The following is a 23,010-nucleotide window of genomic DNA, read 5'->3' on the forward strand; positions in this document are numbered from 1 at the left end:
GTGGTGGGTGCTGGTGGTACAAATGTTATAGCCTGGTCCCAGATCTGTTTATGCTGTCTTGATAACTACTAATGTATGATAGTTGTTATGCCATGTTACCATAGCAGCTGGCTTGGCTATACATATGAGTTGCCTTCAGAAAGTATTCAAACCCGTTGCCTTTTTCCAGATTTTGTTGTATTAAAGTCAAATCAAAGTGGGGTTTGTCTTTTTTTGTGTCAACAATCTACACAAAATACTCTAATGTCAAAGTGGATTTTTAAAAAACATTTTGTATATAAAAAGAATAATGAACACTAAAATATCTTGATTAAATAAGTATCCAGCCCCCTGAGTCAATACATCCCCTTTGGTATTGTTTACAGCTGTGAGTCTTTCTGGGTAAGTCTCAGTCTAATGCAATACACACACACACACACACTCACACACACACACACACACACACCCACACGCTTTCAGACATGCACACAAACACTAGCAGAAAACAGTGTTTACATCAAATATAAAAAGTTCCCATGTCTCCAGACTCTCTAGAACACTTTGGAGAAGTGTTCACTAATGTGCTAGAAATATAATATGTTTTTTGTTTTCATAATTTAATTGAGGTTTAACCTCTCTCTGAGGAACAATGAATCACTGATGATGACTGACAACAAAACCTATTGTATGCTTGGTGCCTGCAAACCTCATGCATGGTAACTCTGGCTCCCTCTATTGGGCAAGGGAAGGACTAACCTATTATACACTATATGGCCAAAAGTATGTAGACACCTGCTCGTCGAACATCTCATTCTAAAATCATGGGCATTAATATGGAGCTGGTCCCCCCTTTGCTGCTATAAACAGCCTCAAATCTTCTGGGAAGGCTTTCCACTCGATGCTGGAACATTGCTGTGGGGACTTGCTTCCATTCAGCCACAAGAGCATTAGTGAGGTCGGGCACTGATGTTGGGCAATTAGGTTTGGCTCGCAGTCGGCGTTCCAATTCATCCCAAAGGTATTCGATGGGGTTGAGGTCAGGGCTCTGTGTAGACCAGTCAAATTCTTCTACACCGATCAACAAACCATTTCTGTATGGACCTCGCCTTGTGCATGGGGGCATTGTCATGCTGAAAAAGGAAAGGTCCTTACCCAAACTGTTGCCACAAAGTTGGAAGCACAGAATCATCTAAAATGCCATTGTATGCTGTAGCGTTAAGATTTTCCTTCTCTGGAACTAAAGGGGCCTAACCTGAAACATGAAAAACAGCCCCAGACCATTATTCCTCCTTCACCAAACTTTGCAGTTGGCACTATGCATTGGGGCAGGTGGGGTTCTCCTGGCATCCACCAAACCCAGATTTGTCCGTCAGACTGCCAGATGGTGAAGCGTGATTCATTGCTCCAGAGTCCAAAGGCAGCGAGCTTTACACCACTCCAGCCAATGCATGGCATTGCACATGGTGATCTTAGGCTTGTGTGTGGCTGCTAGACCATGGAAACCCATTTCATAAAGCTCCTGAAGAACTGTTATTGTGCTGATGTTGTGTCCAGACGCCATTTGGAACTCAGTAGTGACAGACGATTTTTATGCGCTACGCATTTCAGCACTTGGCAGTCACATTCTGTGAGCTTGTGTGGCCTACCAATTTGCGGCTGAGCTGTTGTCGCTCCGAGATGTTTCCACTTCACAATAACAGCACTTACAGTTGATCAGGGCAGCTTTAACAGAGCAGAAATTTGACGAACTGACTTGTTGGAAAGCTGGCATCATGTGACGGTGCCACGTTGAATTGAGCTCTTGAGTAAGGCCATTCTACTGACAATTCTTGTCTATGGAGATTGCATGGCTGTGTGCTCTATATTTTTAATATACCTGTCAGCAACAGGTGTGGCTGAACTAGTCGAATCCACTAATACATATACTTTTGTATATATAGTGTGTCACTAGGCAAGTTTCCATTGACCAAGGTTTATTCAACAAAAGTAATGTTGCAATGGAAACGGCAGATATGAGACATTGTCTAAAGATTGCAAAAACAAAAATGTTTGAATGGGTGGATTTTTATTTTGTCAAACATTCTTTATTGAAATTTTTTTCATGGAAACTGTGTTTTTCTAATAAATGATGATAGACAAATACTTTTGAAGGTAAGCGGGGCACCTGATGTCAAGTATACTCCCTTTCCGGCCTCTAGGTCATCAGGCTGCTGATTATCCCGCACACCTGTCACCATCGTCTGGCGCACCTGCGCCTCATGACACTCCCCTGGACTCCATCGCCTCCTTAATTATCTTCCCTATATCTGTCACTCCCATTGGTTATTTCCTAAGGTGTTATTGAGTCTGTTTTCATGTTGGTGCGTTGTTTGTGTTTCGTGTTCATTGTCTTTTATTTATTAAAACACTCACTCCCTAAACTTGCTTCCCGACTCTCAGCGCACTCGTTACAGAATAACACCTCACCTAAGGGAAGCATCCGGGAGTGTTTAAAAAATAAATAAAACTGTTTGTGTCAGAGTCATGATGTCGGGTCCGGGAACTGCTCCAGGTTCTCATGCCTCAACCAGATCGTCAGGCTTCCCTGCCTCAGCCGGATCGTCAGGCTTTCAGCCGGATCGTCAGGCTTAAACGATCTGTTTGGTTCCAGCGCACCAGCTGACTCGACAGGTTCTCGAGCATCAGCTGTCGTGACCGGTCACCTCCTGATCCCCGGTTCCGTCCCCTTTGACGGCGTCTTGCGGCGGGAGCCGCGCGTCAGGGAGGGGTTACTGTCACGTATACTCCCTCTCCGGCCTCTAGGTCATCAGGCTGCTGATTATCCCCGCACCTGCGCCTCATGACACTCACCTGGACTCCATCACCTCCTTAATTACCTCCCCTATATCTGTCACTCCCCTTGGTTCTTTCCTCAGGTGTTATTGACTCTGTTTTCATATCGGTGCGTTGTTTGTGTTACGTGTTCATTGTTTCATGTTTTTAAACTAAAACACTCACTCCCTGAACTTGCTGCCCGACTCTCAACTCACTCGTTACACCTGATGTCACTGCACAAATATTAAGCACCACTCCACACTTAATTCTAAATCCCTCCTGCTTGAAAAAAAAAGAAGATTGTCCAGACTTTCAAGAATACATGAATTGCTTCACCTTGCTTTTCTAGTTGCCTGGCAAGTTTAACAATCCAATTACTTCAGATCTACAGGAGTGCACGTATGACCATGGAGATAAATTGGCACATGAGAATTATTCAAATGTGGCAAATATTAATCAATTATTACCCATTTAGGAAAATTGAATGTAAACACTTCAACATTTCTATCGAACACTGTATTCAATGGAAGCTCACCCACCATTGTCTCATCTATTTTATATGCAGACTTTATACATTTTACCTCCCCCCCACCCCTAAAAAAAAAAGCACTGGACAGGTTTATGGAAACATAACTGTCACGACCATCCCTGAAATGCTGGCAGTAGAAGTTGTCCCTAACCACAGATCTAGGAACAGATCACCCTACTCTGAAATCCTATCATTAACCTTAAGGTAGATAAAATAACATCTGGATCTGGATCAGCAGTTTGCATGGCAACTTTCCCTAATCCCTCTGAGCAAGTCTAGAAATTTAGCAACAGGAAATAGCCTACTGTACATTCAACCAAAATCCATCAGAGGATTAAGCTGCAATGCTACACCAGACCGGAGTTCAAATACTATTTAGGGTATTTGAATTATTTTCAAAGACATTTCAAAGTAAGTATTTGGATATTTATTTTTAGACTATTGGAATATATTTGGAAATACATGTAGAGAGTATTGGCATGTTTGGAAAAAAAAATGAAATACACATTGTATTTTCAAATACAAATATTTAAATACTCCATGCATTTACACTGTTTGATCCTAGGGGAATTTGAAATACTGTATTTGGAAAAACGAGTATGAAAATGGTTTCAAAAAGTAGGCTATTTATAGGAAATTATTTGAAAATAACCTCCCTCTAGTGTGGAATAGCAGATCCTGATAACGTCATAGTTTACCCAAGTTACTTAAGCCTTTTTAAATAAGTGCTACACAGATCAATGTGAGGAGTCTACGTGGGTGGGTGTAAACTATTTGGCCATGGTTTGCACTGAGAACTGCCAGAGGGAGAGGGGGACACCGACTGGCATGCTACTGTTAGAAAAAGGGCCACACACACTAAACTTTAAAAGACAATATGCATTTTCAAACACAAACAAAAATAAGCCCCAGAGTATATTCCTGCTCTGAAAAGCCTTGAGAAAACTAAGAGAAATACCGTTTCTCAATTAAAATTAACACCAACAAAAGCAGTAGTTGCCCTTATGAGATTAGACATTCTCAAACAGACACTGACCAGTTAGGAGTGAGCTATAGTCATACTACAGTAAAGCACATTAAAATGGATACCATACACATGAAAGCTGAAAAGGAAAGATATTGCACACAAAAAAACTTTATAGAATTGTAACTGTGTGATTAGAGACCAAATGTCCACTTTAATAATGGAACACTAGTCACCTTAATAATGTTTACATACTACTTTAATCATCTCATATGTATATACACTGTAGTCTATTCTACTGTATTTTAGTCAATACCACTCAGACATTGCTCGCCCTAATATGTATATTTCTCTTAATTCCATTATTTTACTTTAAGATGTGCGTATTGTTGTGAATTGTTAGATATTACTGCACTGTTGGAGCTAGAAACAAGCATTTCACTACACCCGCAATAACATCTTCTAAATATGTGTGTAACCAATAAAATTTGATTTAGAAGTTAGGTTCGGGTTTGATAATTTAAAATAATCACAGTTTTCGGTTTGAACATTTTTTTAAACATGAAATACATTATGAAATAATGACATTACAATGATTTTAGAGCTTTTAATGGCAATTTCAAAGCCAAAAATGTTGAATATTCCATTGCTAAAACACATACCATTGTCTCGGTCAGGTACACATTGGGTAGACGTCAATAGAAAAAGTAGGAAGTGACTATGAAATAATAAAATATTTCAATTGTGTATATTACTTTGTTTTTATTTGATGACTATTTTTTATTCCTTAAAGTAATCATTTCTGTCCAGGCAGTAGCAGCCAGCCAGCCCACCTAACATTTGGTGCTCTCCATATATTTTTTTTTTTTCCCCCACCAGGTAAGCAGGTTGAGAACAAGTTCTCATTTACAATTGCGACCTGGCCAAGATAAAGCAAAGCAGTTCGACACATACAACAACACAGAGTAAAACAAACATACAGTCAATAATACAGTAGAAAAATAAGTCTATATACAATGTGAGCAAATTATGTGAGATAAGGGGGGGTAAAGGCAACAAAAAGGCCATGGTGGCAAAGTAAATACAATATAGAAAGTAAAACACTGGAATGGTAGATTTGCAGTGGAAGAATGTGCAAAGTAGAGATAGAAATAATGGGGTGCAAAGGAGCAAAATAAATCAATAAATAAATACAGTAGGGGAAGAGGTAGTTGTTTGGGCTAAATTATAGATGGGCTATGTACAGGTGCAGTAATCTGTGAGCTGCTCTGACAGCTGGTGCTTAAAGCTAGTGAGGGAGATAAGCATTTCCAGTTTCAGAGATTTTTGTAGTTCATTCCAGTCATTGGCAGCAGAGAACTGGAAGGAGAGGCAGCCAAAGGAATAATTGGTTTTTGGGGTGACCAGAGAGCTATACATGCTGGAGCGCGTGCTACAGGTGGGTGCTGCTATGGTGAACAACGAGCTGAGATAAGGGGGGACTTTACCTAGCAGGGTCTTGTAGATGACCTGGAGCCAGTGGGTTTGGCGACGAGTATGAAGTGTGGGCCAGCCAACGAGAGTGTACAGGTCCCAGTGGTGGGTAGTATATGAGTCTTTGGTGACAAAATGGATGGCACTGTGATAGACTGCATCCAATTTATTGAGTAGGGTATTGGAGGCTATTTTGTAAATGACATCGCCGATGTCGAGGATTGGTAGGATGGTCAGTTTTACGAGGGTGTTTGGCAGCATGAGTGGAGGATACTTTGTTGTGAAATAGGAAGCCAATTCTAGATTTAACTTTGGATTGGAGATGTTTGATGTGAGTCTGGAAGGAGAGTTTACAGTCTAACCAGACACCAAGGTATTTGTAGTTGTCCACATATTCTAAGTCAGAACCGTCCAGAGTAGTGATGTTGGATGGGCGGGCAGGTGCGGGCAGCGATCGGTTGAAGAGCATGCATTTAGTTTTACTTGTATTTAAGAGCAATTGGAGGCCACGGAAGGAGAGTTGTATGGCATTGAAGCTCCTCTGGAGGTTAGTTAACACAGTGTCCAAAAAAGAGCCAGAAGTATACAGAATGTTGTCGTCGGCGTAGAGGTGCATCAGAGACTCACCAGCAGCAAGAGCGACATCATTGATGTATACAGAGAAGAGAGTCGGCCCAAGAATTGAACCCTGCGGCACCCCCATAGAGACTGCCAGAGGCCCATACTGTACTGTTTTGAGTCATCCCATTTTGCTAGCCTGCCTAAGTATGCTGCAGAGCTGTCTGACAAAATCATTTGACTAAATCTCAAAGTAGATAAGGCATACTTGTTTTTGGAATGATCTTGGTGAGAGCGAAACCTCTCACTTCGCCTTATCCTCTGATCCGTCTCTGTCTGAGCCGGAAAAATCCACAAAGGATTATGGACATTGTAGTTAATTACCAAGTTTCTGCGCTGAACTAGGTTGAATATTTGCTCAATGAAAACTACAACTCCCATCAGCCCAGCATCCCACATAGTTCTTGACTTGATTTATTTGATTTCTCTCTAGATAAAAAGGGCACAGGGCATTGGCTCACAAAAAAAACCTGAACTAAATGGAATTCAAGCAATTGATCTGACGTCTGTCAATTAGTTGTTTAATAACTAATAAAAAAAGAAATGTCAGTTAATCGCTCAGCACTGGAAAGTAAAATATTTTATATAGCCTACTACTTGAAACTGTTTCCAAATACATACCACTAAGACCAAACAGATGTTTTTGTTGTACTGTATGTGTGTTTATAGTTTTGTTTAATGTTGTGTTAGTGTATGTGAGTAAGTTGTTTGGTCTGAAACGTTGTTCCCCCTGCAGCTATTGGACCAGGTCTCTATTGGAAAAGAGATGTTGTCTCAATGAGAAAAACCTGTATAAATAAAAGGTATAAAAATAGAAAAGAAAACAAATTGACCTGGGTTCAAATGCATTGGTATTTTAAATATTTATATTTTCAAATGCATGCTAATACTTTCAAAGTGTATTTCTAAATACAGTATATTCCAATACCTCTACTTCCAAATAAAAAAATATTTAAAAAAACACTTCCTATGAAATGCATGTGAAAGCTATTGAAGGAGTATTTGAACCCAGGTCTGGAGCACGCCACGTTCCCAGTTATCTCCAAAAGGACTGACGGGGGTCAAGGAGTCCAACTGACCTTTGACCTGGGAGCAGTCAGAGATCTGGTCTTCTTGGTGTGATTAACATCAGGCCAGTCTTCAGCATCCCTCCCCTGGGCATCGCCACCAGATCCATTGGTCTCAGCAGCACTGGTGAACACACAAACACATCCATATTCCACTCGCTCTAGCACTTAAACCACTTGAGCTATTTAACACTAAATCAACTTTAAAAATGTGCAGACTGACCGTATTCAGGTTGCTTGAGAAAATGTTTGAAAAGTATTTCTACTTTCTGTACTTCAACCATATTTGCATAAAACTAAATGCAAGTCAATAGACTTGAATGGTAAAAAAAGAATGTAAATAAATTAATCCTCTTTCACCATTTAAGGCATGCTATCAACACCATCCAACGTTGGGGTGTTTAGAATGCTTGTCAAAGACTGATATAACAAATTAAAATACGCAATATTTACATCAGTCAATGCCGACCATGAGAGGTAGATATTCACACTGCTTTCTAACTATTCCAGCTAGAAACTCTAGTCTAAACCCAACTGCAGGATGATGGAAACACTTCATATATTCTTTCAGTCCTCTATCCTTTAATCAGTTAACAATGGGCAGACATTTTCATATTAGAGCAAACGCAACAGCACTGTAACCGTATAAGCTAGAAACACAAAATGTTTAAATTGTGCAGACTGTCCCAACTTAGAATTCTTGAGAAAATGTTTTGGATAGCATCTATACTTTTTGTACTACAACCATATTTTTAAAAATGAGCCACCATTGCCACGCATTTCAATGACAATAAAAGGGCCATAGACTTGGATTGGGGGATCATTTGGCCGTGCTACTCCTCTTGAAGCGTTTAGGTGATCAACTCTAAACCGATGCCGAAATGTGCACACTGACTCAACATATATTGCTTGCATACAGCCTTTAGGTACTATTTATACTTTTGGAACTATAACCATTTTAAATGCACATAAATTAAGATAGGTTTGAATGAGAACCAAAAGGAGTACAGTGGTAGCAATGTAAAAAATAAAAATAAAATAAAAACAAATGTAAAAATGTTCTGACTTAACCTATCCCGACTTCACATTTCTAAAACTTTTCATTTACATACAACTTCATGGATTCAATGCCAATCATATGAACATAGTGCAGCCATTTCAAATGCTACTGCTTTTAAACCATTTCAGCTACACACATTAAAAATACTAACAGATTCAAAATATTATTCATTACAACTATTCAAATTTGAATAAATGAGCCCACTAACAGTAATGATCAGTATTATCGTTCAAGCTAGAGACACCAAGGCAACTTCCACATGTTCAGGCGATCCTATCAACCAACCAACCCATCCATATACCTACTTTTCAAACTATAACCAGTCACTACTTATTTCAAAAACCATACATACTTTAAATCAAGCTAGCAAGCACACCACAATTCTTTCAGGAAATGTACTTCTCTACTTACTATTTGTTTTGTATGCGTTGCCGAAAGTATCAAGGGTAGCATGGTTCCAGGTCTGTTTGTGCTGTCTTGCCAGAAACATATCTAGGACCAGGCTATACCAAAGGCACTTCTCTGTATGAAAGAGGAGTGAGTAAATAAAGCCGACATGTTTTTAAAATCAGCAGCATAGTTCTGGCTCAGAAACTGGAAGTACAGTTGGAGAGCATCGTTCAATATCCACTAGAGCACTTGAGGACATGGTTACATACTTTTGAGTAAATAGCGTCTGCACATTCCAACTGAAGCATACGTCAATGCACAAACAAAACATTTTAATGCTGTACATACATCAATTCATCCGACAAGTAGAGAATGCAGAGTATTTCCAAATGCACAGCAGGCTTAACAGCACTGCATGTTCTCCTTGGAAACGCTGCATGTAAAGATACTTCTGCACAGGCAGAGGATCTCATCAACAAGGGTGTCCCTGCAGTTCTGCATTGTCTTTGAAACCGTGCATGGTGAATGATCGGGATCATAAGGCTGAAGTGATAACCTTGATATCGTGCGATTGCAGGATCCAACCAAAATCTAAACCCTGACAATCGCTATAAAGTGGAGTTGGAGTTCGTACGGAAAGGTTTCAGGTACACCGAAGTGGGACAAAATGTCCCTTTAACAGGCAAAAAGAAAAATCAACACAATACTGCACAATCTCTCTGAATCGGGTTTCATTTTTTTCCTTTTCTACTGACAATTATTACAGTGAATGACAAATGGCCCCTTCCTCAATAACGCTGCCAGTGGGTCCAGTGTGTGGCTGTAAACAGAGTGGCCTCCTCCATAAGCAGCTGTCATCACAGCAGAGCTCTCCAAAGAAGGAGCGCCACAAAAGCCTCTTTCAACACAGGTAGAATGTCTTTACTTTGCTGAATGAAAAAGGGTTGAGGTAAGCTGCAAGCAAATGAAGCTACAGAAAAACGTAGCTCTCTCTTTGTCACGACGAAGCATCGCATGTGAAGGGAGTGAGGTTGAATGATCGTGAGATGGATGATCCAATGAAATTGTCAACTTCCTTATTTTTACCTCAAGGGGAACAGCATTACTCCCTAAAAATACAGTATAAGTTTGCTGTTTAGGAGAGACTGTCAGGCGCTATATATATATATGTATAAAAAAGAGAATCAGACCAGTCCAGTGGCTTCTACACACACAAACAAACCCCAAGCAACTCACTTCCGGGTTTCTACTCTGTCACCTAAAGTGCTCGGCCTGTCAATCATTCTGTCCATCCATCATCACACAGAGAAGACAAACATGGTGTCCCTCTAGCCCAGAGGGAGGAGTGCTGATGCATTGTAAACGGGTCACGTCCTCTTCCGTGATCCTTCACTAGCGACATGTGTACACACGGACAGAAGCACAACGTCTTGCTTGTGTCAGGCTTCAAAGACTTCATGTAAAAAGGCTCAGACTTACGCAGCTTCTTATCTAAGACATGATTTGGATGCAGTTCAACCGGGCATTCCTAAAGAGCAGGTGACAGGTGCCTCCTTCAGATTCACAAGCAGAAATATATGGAGGGAGGGAGGGAGGGAGGGAGGGAGGGAGGGAGGGAGGGAGGGAGGGAGGGAGGGGGAGGGAGGGAGGGAGGGAGCGCCTCAGTGCAACAAGACAGGGTGCTTTAACAGAGCAGGATTTGCATAGAGATGTTGGCTGTCATTCACAGCTAGCCAAGCCACCTGGTTTTTCCTATTCAAATGATTTAATATACTGTAAGGCTCACTTTAGAGACTCTTCGTCAGAATTTCAATTTGAGATTGTCAAAGTGCTGCGCGAATGGTGAGTTATGCCAAGTGGAAATGTTAATACAAGCACGCGCATACAGTGCATTCGGAAAGTATTCAGACCCCTTTGATTTTTCCAAATTTTGTTATGTTACAGCCTTATTCTAAAATTGATGAAATACATTTTTTTTCCCTCATCAATCTACACACAATACCCCAAAAATGACAAAAGCAAAACAGTTTTTTAGATTTACTAAAAATTTAAAACAGAAATACCCGACTTAGATAAAAATTTAGACCCTTTGCTATGGGACTCAAAATTGAGCGCAGGTGCATCCTGTTTCCATTGATCATCATCGAGATGTTTCTACAACTTGATTGGACATTCATTTATTGGACATGACTTGGAAAGGATCACACCTGTCCACAGTTGGCAGTGCATGTTAGAGAGAAGGAAAAAAACAAGCCATGAGCTCGAAGGAATTGTTCATAGAGCTCCGAGACAGGATTACGTCGAGGCACAGATCTGGGGAAGGGTAACAACAACAAAAAAATGACTGCAGCATTGAAGGTCCCCAAGAACACTGTGGCCTCCATAATTGTTAAAGAAAGTTTGGTACCTCCAAGACACTTCTTTCATGAAAAAAAAACACTTTTCACTTCCTCACAATTGTATCCATTTTAGAATAAGGTTGTATTGTAAAATAAAATGTGGGAAATTGCCTAATGAAGGTTGACAACTGAAACTAGTACCAGGGGGAGATTGGCATTGACCCACATGTGCAAGCATGCATGTATATTATGGAGTGCTGTTAGAGTCTAGGGAGTTTTAACCAGAGCCTGAGGGATGAAGCATACCTGTGTAGCTCCTAGTTATTGTGTACAGTATGTGAGAGACCTGGGCCACACCTTGGTAAAGGTGCTGTAGACCTTATTGCACAACGTTTGAGTTGTTTTTCAATAAATACAGTGTTATAAAAACACACATTTTATAGAGTAAACTACTATTGACAATAGGCTAAACATAAACAATAGAAGGTAACGCAACATGCAGAGATGGGAGAAGGTAAGACGCTGTTATTAGGTTAAAAAAAAGTGACGTGTTGTTTTTTCACTATTGATTTAGCTATGAAGCTAAATCATTGCTAAATGAAGAGGAGAGCATAGAGGAAGTCGTATGTGGAGAAAACTGTACGCTGAAGTAGGATGACCGTTCTCATATTGGGTTTCAGTTGATGCTTTCATGTATCATGAAACCAACAGAGCAAAAAGTATATACTGTGTAATGTATGGAGGGGACACCTGTGCTGAGTAATAACGCTCAACAATCCAGGCCCAAACTCACATCTAAGAGAGAGGAATCATATCACACTGAATTTGTAATCTGGCAGATATTAGAATAATAATTGAAGATAATATTAAATTGTTTTTGTACGTCTCGATATGGACAGCACATTCTTAATATGCAGACAATTTTTTTTCTAAAAACGGTAAATGTTTCAAATAAACTTCACGAGCTACATATTGTCAGATACATCATTCGCTTCACTTCAACTGAATCCTACTATAACTTTTACTAAAACGAGCATAGATGCCCCCTGGGAACAATAACATGTAGAGGAAATGCAGAGGAAAGACATCTGGAATGACAGGTTCCTCTTCGTGTCCCTTCGCTTAGCTAAGACACAAATAAGTCCTTAGACAGTCCTCCTCGGATACAGATACTGTAGCTCAAATTCTGGCTAGAAGAAGGATGGCTGTGAATAAGCTACGCTAATGCACAAGGACTGAACGGAGTGGGACGCGTCTCGAGTTGTGGTCAAGGCCGATTTGATCTTTAAAAATTGGCAAAAAGGGGTTATGCTGGGGCCAGGTTGCCTCGTCACACAACGCTCTGAGCACCTCGCGATAAGTTCAGTTCACACTCCACGTGTGGAAGTAACCTGTTTGGTTTTGGCAATGCTGACTGGGTATCGTAAAGGTCTTTCATGTAGTTCTATGAGTCAGATTCTCATGCCAAGCCACTCTGACATACGGGATAAATGTCAGTTTTATTTATGTATTTTTTTTTACAACGATTATCTACCATTGAAGAGATTCAGACAGTGAGTTTACATTTTCATGGAGACGTGTACTTGAGCCTTTTCCCTCACCACTCCCTATTGAAGAAATAAAGGTGATTTAACTAGAATGCCCTATATATAGGGTGTCCAATCAAAAACTAAAATAATGTTAATTGTGACGAGAATCCTCTAAGAAAACCAAATGGTCCAATGGCCAGAATTAGGGTGAATAAATCAACAAAGGCAAGAGAAAAAAAACGTGGTCAAAAAAATAATAAAATCGGGAAAATTGCATCACGTCAGCAAATAATCCCTTGTTTCAAATAAAACGCTGGGTCTAAATGAATTGTTTACTAGGTTTAATGCTTGATTTGTTAAGTTAAATTATTCGATAATGACTCGAAAGTATTATGGGAACAATTATTTTTTTATTTCCAGTAAGAAAATGCTAGCCATTGGCTGCTAACAGCGGAGAACTGCTAGCTAACCAGCAACCACAAAAACATCCAACAACTTCGGGATTACAGACCCCTAACAATCGTCCAATCGCCATCTAGTGGCAAGAGTAAGAACTGCTGAAAAAGCACAGGTCTCCAAAGTGGCACGGTGATCTAAGGTACTGCATCTCAGTGCAAGATGCTTCACTACACTCCCTGGTTCGAAACCAGGCTGAATGCCAGCGTCATCTGGGTTTGGCGTCATTGTAAATAAAGATTTGTTCCCAACTCACTTGCCTCATAAATATATATATATTTTAACATATATATTTGTTAAAGGAGAATAATTATTCTGTCAAGGATTTTTTGTTAAAAAATGTATTATGTCATACTAAGACAAAATAATCGTGACAGTGTGTAAATGATAACACTGAAGGAAATTAAGAAATTTATTAAAATGCTGGAAGTGAATGCTGGAATGAAATGATTAACTATGCAAATGAGCAAAAGCTGTATGCATTAAGGAATTAAGACACCTGGCTCAATTAGATGCCTTGGGCAGATACAACCATGAATAAGTGCATGTTGTGTTCAGTGATTTAAATGGTAATCATATATGTCTTGGTAAATTGTATTTTAGAACTTCAGGAAGTTACATCATCACCAAAGCACATTTTCACCCACGCTGGGAAGGGTGGGTGGACACCCTACCCTATACTAAATAGTCACAAACATGCCAACTACCCTTGATAGCCTGGAATAAGCGAACACCAAAACAAACATTGAATAAACCTCTAACTCGTGTTTTACTGGTTTGAACCTCCTGCCTTTGAATGAAATATTCTATGAAAAGGAGAAGTTTACTCTTGCTGTTGATCCAGGCATTGAGGTGTATAGTTTTTCACGCTTCAATTAAGGCGAACTGGTGTATCGGAGCCTATAAAAATCAGATGTCAACAGCCGCTTTCCAAAAGGACAAACCACATGATTGTTATGTCATGTGCTATGCTACTGATTCAACGGTTTGCTCATGTTCAACCAGTAAATTAGGGCCAACGTATCTGCTGCTCATTCATACGTGCATTCTCTAGTATACCTTGAATGTCAAGGAATTTAATCACCGTATTGGATACCTAAATAAAGCCACTGAGAATGTTGTAGGATCGACAGAAACATAGATATTCAATGTTCGGGCTACCCTCAGACGAGCATACAACGTGCATAGTTTGAAGCAGTGGCTCTTGCATCCTGTCTAGCGTGTAACACCCTGCAGTGTGTGTATGGTTTCAATCAGATTCTCGATGCATGCTTAATACAGGTTACTACTTCCATCCAGTGTAGTGTAGATCTTGTTTTTGCAACGGTATCTTCTGAATCAGAGAGCCTATTTGTTGCCTAATTGTTAGACTAGCTTAACTGTTCCCACTTTAAGAGATGCATTAACAACTAGAACAAACGTGTGTGAATTAATTTCAAGTCACGCACAACATAAATAAAGTGCGCTATTCAAAGTCCGTGGACTACAGTAGAACATTCTAATGGTATCACGACCATCAGTTCAAATAGAAAACTAAGACACATTGTTGCAACAAGAAGCCTGGAACTTTTCCAGTATTTGGCATATAGCTGCCTACCTGAAGTCCACTTGCTTATCTTCAGCTTTGCCGTGTTTCGTATTTTTCTTGAATTTGAAGAGTTTGAACTTTTTTCCTCCACGTTCATCTTTCTCCTTCTCCACGGTCAATTTGGCTTCGCTTTTAGAAAACAAGCTTTTGAATACCTTATTGGATCTACTCTTTTTCGCCATCTTTACGTCTATTCCAAACATAAATGGCAAGTCACCAAATTCAAAGTTTCACTTGTCACGAATCTTGACATGAAAAACACTGCAAGGTCCTCAGAACCTGCAGACATCAACCGGACAGCTGATCCTCGCCCTCCACTTTCTCTCCGGCATGCGCCGTCGCACACAGGTGAGTGACACGCCCTAGAGTAGCTTTGGGCACGTCAGGAGTCTGTGCATTGATTGGACTCTGATTTGTGCATCGTTATGGTGGGTATTCACAGAAAATAACCCTACCACAATATAGCCGGCTTCACGTTTCCAGTCAACGAAGGTATATGTACTGTAATTGTCAAACAATCACGTCAAAGGGCTTCTTTAACTAGGATCCCCCGCGCACCTTCTTCCATTGGCATCATATTTCCAGCCTCCAACCAGTGGTGAATGTAAAGAGACATCCTGGTACACAAAACACAAAAAGCCTAATGACATTGGTGATTATTTATTAGGCCAGAATGTAGGCCTGTACATCCGAGCGCGTCTCGGGTGTCCACCACCCATCTCTGCCTTGGCAACGTTTCAGTGTTTTTATCGAACCACATCAAATTTTGGAGTTCAGGCTATGCCACCCGTTTTCAAATCCATTCGCTCATTTTTTTTTATGACGAGGCCCACACAGTATTGAATTAACCGGGATTCTATGTGTAATTATATGATTAGGCCCATAACTCAAACCATTACACAGACTCCCGATTTTGTGTCCCAAAGCTCACACTTGCGATGAGTTAGCCAAGCATCTTAAGGAAATCCACATGCATGCAGATGCACATGTCGCTAAAATAGACACAAACAAAGCCAAACGACTGATAGCCAGATTTTCGGACAAATATAACATGCTTTTTGGCTAGATAGCCTAATCTCATATCCGTGCGTTGGGAGACAACTGACAGCTAAAAATATATTTTTTAAACTCCGACTGGGAAAAATCTGGGGATCCCGCTGCATTCAAGACAACTGGGAACTCGGATATCTCCGACCTCTGACTTCAGCACGCTCAAGAAAACTGGGAACTCGGAAATAAACTAGCTCCGACTGGGAAAATCGGTTTGAAAGGTCATCCAAATCGGAAACTCAAGCATCTTTCTAGCTTCCGAGTGGTGCAGCGGTCTCAGGCAATACATCTCAGTGCTAGAGGCGTGACTACAGACCCAGGTTCGATCCCAGGCTGTGATTGGGAGTCCCATAGGGCGGCGCACAATTGGCCTAGCGTCATCCGGGCTAGGGGAGGGTTTGGCGACTTTCCAACCTGAAGGTCACTGATGGTAGTGGGAAGCAGGGGTCCGTTGGCGGTCCGCCTGTTGTCGATACCTGGAGGTGGTCTTGAGAAGAGTGGCCCGGACTCTCTTCCAGGTACTGAAAATATCTGGGAAGATGGTACACTGACCTCTTCCTCTTGCTCTGGGAAGAGCAGGGCTGTACAGATGTGAGAGTGTGTCAGGTTTCACATTCTTGGACCCCGGGCGGTAGGACATAGTGAAATGGAAACGAGTGAATAACAGGGCCCATTCCGCCTGCCTGGAGTTGAGGTGCTGGGTGCTGAGGAGATATTCCAGGTTCTTATGGTCCGCCCACACCAAGAATTGATGTTCTGCCCCTTCTAACCAGTGCCTCCACTCCACCAACGCCATCTTAACTGCAAGTAATTCTTGATTTCCCACGTCACATTTCCTCTCAGCGGGGTTAAGTCGATGTGAAAGGAAGGCGCAGGGTAGCAGCTACTGGTCCGGGGCAGAATGCTGGAACAGGACAGCCCCCACTCTGACGTCTGAGGCGTCGACCTCCACCAAGAAAAGACGGTACGGGTATGGATAGATTAAGATGGGAGCTGTAGTCAATCGCTGCTTGAGGTCTGAGAACGCCAATCAGCTGCTGGAGACCATATGAACGGAACCCTGGGAGAGGTGAGTGCAGAAAGGGGAAAGCAAGGTTGCTGTAACCCCAGATGAAACAACGGTAGAAATTAGCAAACCCCAGGAAAAGTTGCAGCTAAACTCTGGATGTGAGTTGAGGCCAATCCACCACTACTCACACCTTGTCAGGGTCCATCAATATTCCATGCAGCGATGATGTATCCTAGGAAGGAGATGGTGGAGCGATGGAACTCAAATTTTGCCACTTTCACGAAAAAAAGCTGGTTCTCCAGGAGATGCTGGAGGACCTGTCGGACATGGAGGATGTTCTCTTGAGCTGGCAGGTAATAAATGAGCATGTAGTCGAGGTAGACAAACACAAATTGGTTCAACATGTCACAGAGCACATCATTGACCAGGGCCTGGAACACTGCAGGTGCTTTGGTCAGTCCAAACGGCATCACCAAGTACTCGTAGTACCCGATAGCCACCATTCGCCTCCTTCCCGTATCTGAACCAGATGGTATGTATTCTGAAGGTCCAAGAAGATGATGGCCCGTTGGAGAAGCTCAAAAGCCAAGCTGATGAGTGGTAGCGGGTAACGGTTTTGAACCGTAATGTCATTAAGGCCCCGGTAGTTGATACACGGATACAGGGTCTTGTCTTTCTTCTCCACAAAGAAGAACCCTTTACCGGTGGGGGTGGCAGTTGGACGTATAATCCCTGCAGCGAGGGAGTCCTCAATGTACCCCTCCATCGCTTTGGTCTCCGGACCCGACAGGGAATAATGTCACCCCCCGAGGCGGTGTGGTGCCGGTGAGAAGGTTGATTGCACAGTTTTAGGGCCAATGCGGAGGAAGAGATGTGGTGCGGGCAGAGTTGAAAACCTCCTGTAAGTCCTAGTACTCCGCGGGAACAGCGGAGAGATCCGAGGCTTTACCCAAGCCCGCCAGGAAACGTCCCGGGACAGGTTGCGCCGACTTCAGACTATGTGCATGGCAAAATGGACTCCAACCCATGATGGAACCCGTAACCCAGTTGGTTAGGGGGTTGTGCCTCTAGAGCCATGAAAACCCCAAAACCATGGGTACATAGGAGACTCGAGGAGCAGAAACTGCATAGCCTTACTGTGGTTGCCTGACACTCTCAGGTTGATAGGAACCGTATTGTGGGTGACTCTGCCAATAGTTTGCCCATCCAGTGCTCTGACGTCCATTGGGATGGAAAGGGGATGATTGGAGATACCCAGCTCCGACACCAGGGTAGTGTCCATAAAGCTCTCGTTGGCCCCAGAGTCAATGAGCACCAGGATGGATTTGGACTGGTCTCCCCACAACAGGGAAGCATAGAGGGGGTTACGAGTAGTGAGAGTTTGGAAACTCCCCATACAACTCAACAGTGTACTCATATCTACTGATGAGCATGGTCTTTTAATGGGCAGGTAGATAGGAAATGTCCTGGAGCTCCACAATACAGACTGCTATTCAGTCTGCGTAAGCGATCAGCAGGAGACAATATAGCCCTGCCGAGTTGCTTGGGCTCCGGAGGAGGCGAGTCGACAGTCCTCAGTGATTTCCGAGGATGACACCGGATTCTCTCGGAAATGAAGACTTTGGGGATGGAGATGATCATACCTTGGTGCGAAAAGTGCAAATCAATCCCAGAACAACAGCAAAGGACCGATGTTGGAGAAAACAGGTGAAAAAGTATCTATAGCCACAGTAAAACGAGTCCTATATCAACATAACCTGAAAGTCCACTCAGCAAGGAAGAAGCCACGGCTCCAAAATCGCCATAAAAAGCCAGACTACGGTTTGCAACTGCACATGGGGACATCGATCGTACCTTTTGGAAAAATGTCCTCTGGTCTGATGAAACAAAAATAGAACTGTTTGGCAATAATGACCATCGTTATGTTTGGAGGAAAAAGGGGGAGGCTTGCAAGCTGAAGAAAACCATCCCAACCGTGAAGCACGGAAGTGGCAGTATCATGTTGTGGGGATGCTTTGCTGCAGGAGGGTCTGGTGCACTTCACAAAATAGATGGCATCAAATTATGTAGATATATTGAAGTAGCATCTCAAGACATCAGTTAAAGCTTGGTCGCAAATTAATCTTCCAAATGGACAATGACCCCAAGCATACTTCCAAAGTTGTGGCAAAATGGCTTAAGGACAACAAAGTCAAGGTATTGGAGTGGCCATCACAAAGCCCTGACCTGAATCCTATAGACAATTTGTGGGCAGAACTGAAAAAGCGTGTGTGAGCAAAGAGGCCTACAAACCTGACTCAGATACACCAGCTCTCGATGGTGCAACTGTAGAAGTTTTTGAGGATCTGGGGACCCATGTCAAATCTTTTCTGTCTCCTGAGGGGATAAATATGTTGTTGTGCCCTCTTCACGACTGTCTTGGTGTGTTTGGACCATGATAGTTTGTTGGTGATGTGGAGACCAAGGAATTTGAAACTCTTGACCCGCTCCACTACAGCCCCGTCAATACTAATGGGGGCCTGTTTGGCCCACCTTTTCCTGTAGTCCACGATCATCTTCTTTGTCTTGCTTGAGGGAGAGTTTGTTTGTCGTCTCCACACCATTGCAAAATGTGTTTAAATACAGGAAGTTAGTAGTTCTCCGTCCAGCCTGTGCAGCACAGCTGGTAGGGGAAACCACTCAAGTCACACAAAATGGAATATAGCTTTGCGGATAAAGACGGAATTACACAATTTTACATGTACAACAGCTAAAGACTTACATCACTATAATGAGAGATTAAGGCCCCCAAAAGGCTAGAACGGGCCCTGCCCATAATGCATAATGAGCTGTGAGGAAGCCTATTGCAGCCGTGTAGACACTGGGGAGCCCACCCAATCCGTTCTACTTGTCAGCGTTCCAATCGGGACATTCTTTGTATGTTTACCTAAACATGCAAATACCATATCAGATATAATTCATAGCAAGCAGTGCACTGGAATGACATTGACTCTCATGGGATGGGTGGCCAAAAATAATTAACAGAACAAAGAACCATCTAAAAGCACAGCCAAATTACAATGGAAAAACAATGTTTTATTTTTGGTTTCGTTGTCATCTTAGATGTGTTATCGCTGCGCTTGCAAACATTTAAAAGCACAACGAAGTTCAAATGGGAATACAATATCAGATATTTTGTATGTAAGGGAAAGGGTAAGGGACAGCAACCTTTCGGTTACTGGCGGCAACACTCAACCACTAGTATGCAACAACTCAATGTGTTATCGCAGTGCTTCATTTAATAGCACAGCCTAGTGATCTGGATTGCAGTTAAGATTACATAAAAATTACATAGTGCAAATTGATCAATGCTGATCATAGCAATTATGAAAATCTCCTCAGATCTGCGACCTTTGCATGCTATCTTGAACATGCACACTTTCCATGATTACATAAGAGGAGATTTAGGGAGTGAATCTTATTTATATTGAGGGCTACTGAATTTAATTGGATTTATTTGAAATGGAAACGGATGGAAAATGTATTTTTAACTGGCCCTCCCGTGTGTTTGAAACAAAAACATGTAACCCTGCCCCTCCAACATGATCATTAAAACGAAATAGCAGGAAATATTACATCACTTTTTATTAGGCTATCAATGCTATCAAATCAATCCGTGGTGAGAACCACTGCTGTATTCATACCATATTCATGTTGTCCACTAGAGGGAGGCATTTACCAATTTAATCTTTAAGGACGATAACTACCAATACATTATACATAACTATAAAACGTTGGTGAGCATCCACACCAGAGAAACGTTTACCGTTCTACAGTAGCCTACACCTGTCAATCAACTGATCAACGCATCCTACTGCACGCTGTAGGCCTATTGATAATGTAGTAACACAGACCATTCAGTGCTCCAGGTTGTGTTCATTGTCATAGTGACAACTGCAAATAACACTTCAATGTAGACTACATGTAGCCTAATGAAAAATAATATAGACACTCGTAGGCCTAATTCATTTAATGTAAAAATTCAACAACAAAAGCTGTTGAGCCTGTGCACCTTTTACATCATGTAATTGCTTGCCTCATTGCTAGGACAAAAAGGCCTCTCAACAGTTTTTACCCCCAAGCCATAAGAGTCCTGAACAGGAAAACAAATGCCCCCCCCCCCCAAACCCTCTTTTTACACTGCTGCTACTCCCTGTTTATCATATATGCATGGTCACTTTAACCATATCTACATGTACATACCACCTCAATCAGCCTCACTAATTGGTGTCTCGCTACTTTTATAGCATCGCTACCTCGCTACTGCCTATTGTTCACCTAACACCTTTTTTGCGCCATTGGTTAGAGCCTGTAAGTAAGCATTTCACTGTAAGGTCAACCTACACCTGTTGTATTCGGCGCACGTGACAAATACGCTTTGATTTGATTTGAAGTGGTTTGCTTTCAATTTCCATTTTTCGTTTGGATTTTCTTTTTCACTGTGCTCGTCACTGTCTGTCCTCTGCAACCATGTAATACCTGGTTATCTAGGGCTCAGTTGAAAGAAACAACAGAAAGCTGCAGACACTAGGCCCTCCACGGAATGAGTTCGACACCCTGCTATTGCATATTGCGCACGGGAATAGCTGAAAAGGAGGTTAGAGTTGTGGAGCCAAAGAAGCTAAATATTAGCTCGAAATTAGGCCACTCATTAGCTAAATAGTAGGGCTATAAATATTTGCCTGTCAAAGTGCATTCGGCCACGCAAAGCTCCACTATTGATTCGGGTCTACGTTTTTAGAGAATAACATTATTATGCCTAAACTACAACCACACAGTGCAATGAGGAATGTATTGTTGATTATTGTTATCAAGTGACGCAATTATTGGATTAGGGCTGTAAACTGCAGTGATGTAGGTTAATTATATATACATATATTGGGTGTGTATTTTATTAGGATTCCCTTTATGGACTGAACACTATTTATAATTTTAATGAGGGATACCTGGAGAAAATCGTACCTTTTCTAAGATGAAAATGGATGTCCCTCGTTTAAAAAAAAATCTGAGAGGATGCAGTCGAACCGATCAGTTTCGATTTCTATGCGGGGTATTGTTAAAGGCAGAGGATAGTCTTATGTTTGGAACCGTGCGAAAGTTCAACGGTTAAAAAGGTGTTGTTTAACACAGCATCTGCATATCATCAGTAGAAGCCTATAGGCACTTGTAACTTTTGTCATTTGGGAAACTATTATTTTCTAATTGATTCTATTTTATTACATGATATTGTTGTTACAAAATAGATTTGTGTGGACTGTGATTACGGCATAGGAAAACAAGATCATCTGCGAGGCTAAATGAACAAACTAGGCATGTATAGCTCACGGCGTGATCCTCAAACCAAAGACTGGCCAAACTCGTGTTTCTGAAAGTGAATTCAAAGGCACTGTAGAATGACTGTATAGTTTAATATTTACACAGCTTAATTGCTAAATGTATAGGCATGCTGTTGAAGTGCTGTTGTTGATGTGTTGGTGAAATGCTGAGCACTTCTGCCAGCCTGTATATTTCAACATGTATTTCTTAAATGGCAGACTATAGCCTTAAACTAATAATAGTAAAACCTAAATAATTCATTTTCGTTCATTTTCTATTGGGTTTTTCTATTTATTACAGAAGGGTATCATATCACTCTAACTTGCCTTTTGAAAGTCACCAGAAACACTTTGTCTAGTTCAGTTGCAGGTAGAAAATATTTGTGTTGTTGTTGCTAAATAACCTAGAATAATAGTGAACAGAGCATGAGGTAAACGCCCGCATACAGTCTGGTATGACTCTCCCAGATCAGTTGAATATGGATGCAGCGCTATGACATCCTAAGAATGAGCACTTCACAAGCGCTGTTTAAATGAATAAGCATGTTTTATCTGTACCTTTAGACCCGGGTTACTGTAGCTGAGCGCCTGTATCTCTCATTCAGTTTATCACTGTCTGCACTCTGCCCTACATATGTCGTCAGAGATGGTGTGTAATGGAAAGACAAACAGCCAAGGACAGTGACGAATGGACCAGGGTTGAACACCAAGATAACATTTCTCTGTGTTTCATTTTTGATCCAAGTCCATAGTCCCCCCCCTTTAAAAAAAGTTATATTTGTGTTCTTTTT

General features: G+C 41.6%; 1 protein-coding gene across 2 annotated transcripts in view; it reads right to left on the reverse strand.

Annotated features, from left to right (window-relative positions):
• LOC124012343 overlaps positions 1-15,136 on the reverse strand; it is a 63,852-nt gene extending 48,716 nt beyond the window's left edge. For both annotated transcript variants that reach the window (XM_046325847.1, XM_046325846.1), the window contains exons 1-2: positions 14,816-15,136; positions 7,457-7,568 (exon numbers count right to left, since the gene is read on the reverse strand). In XM_046325847.1, coding sequence (XP_046181803.1) covers positions 7,457-7,568; positions 14,816-15,009 — 306 coding nt within the window. In that variant the 5' untranslated portion in view covers positions 15,010-15,136. The remainder of the gene's footprint in view (positions 1-7,456; positions 7,569-14,815) is intronic.
• Positions 15,137-23,010: the final 7,874 nt, after the last annotated feature.

This window comes from Oncorhynchus gorbuscha, linkage group LG24 (assembly GCF_021184085.1).
Source record: "Oncorhynchus gorbuscha isolate QuinsamMale2020 ecotype Even-year linkage group LG24, OgorEven_v1.0, whole genome shotgun sequence".
Lineage (NCBI taxonomy): Eukaryota > Metazoa > Chordata > Actinopteri > Salmoniformes > Salmonidae > Oncorhynchus > Oncorhynchus gorbuscha.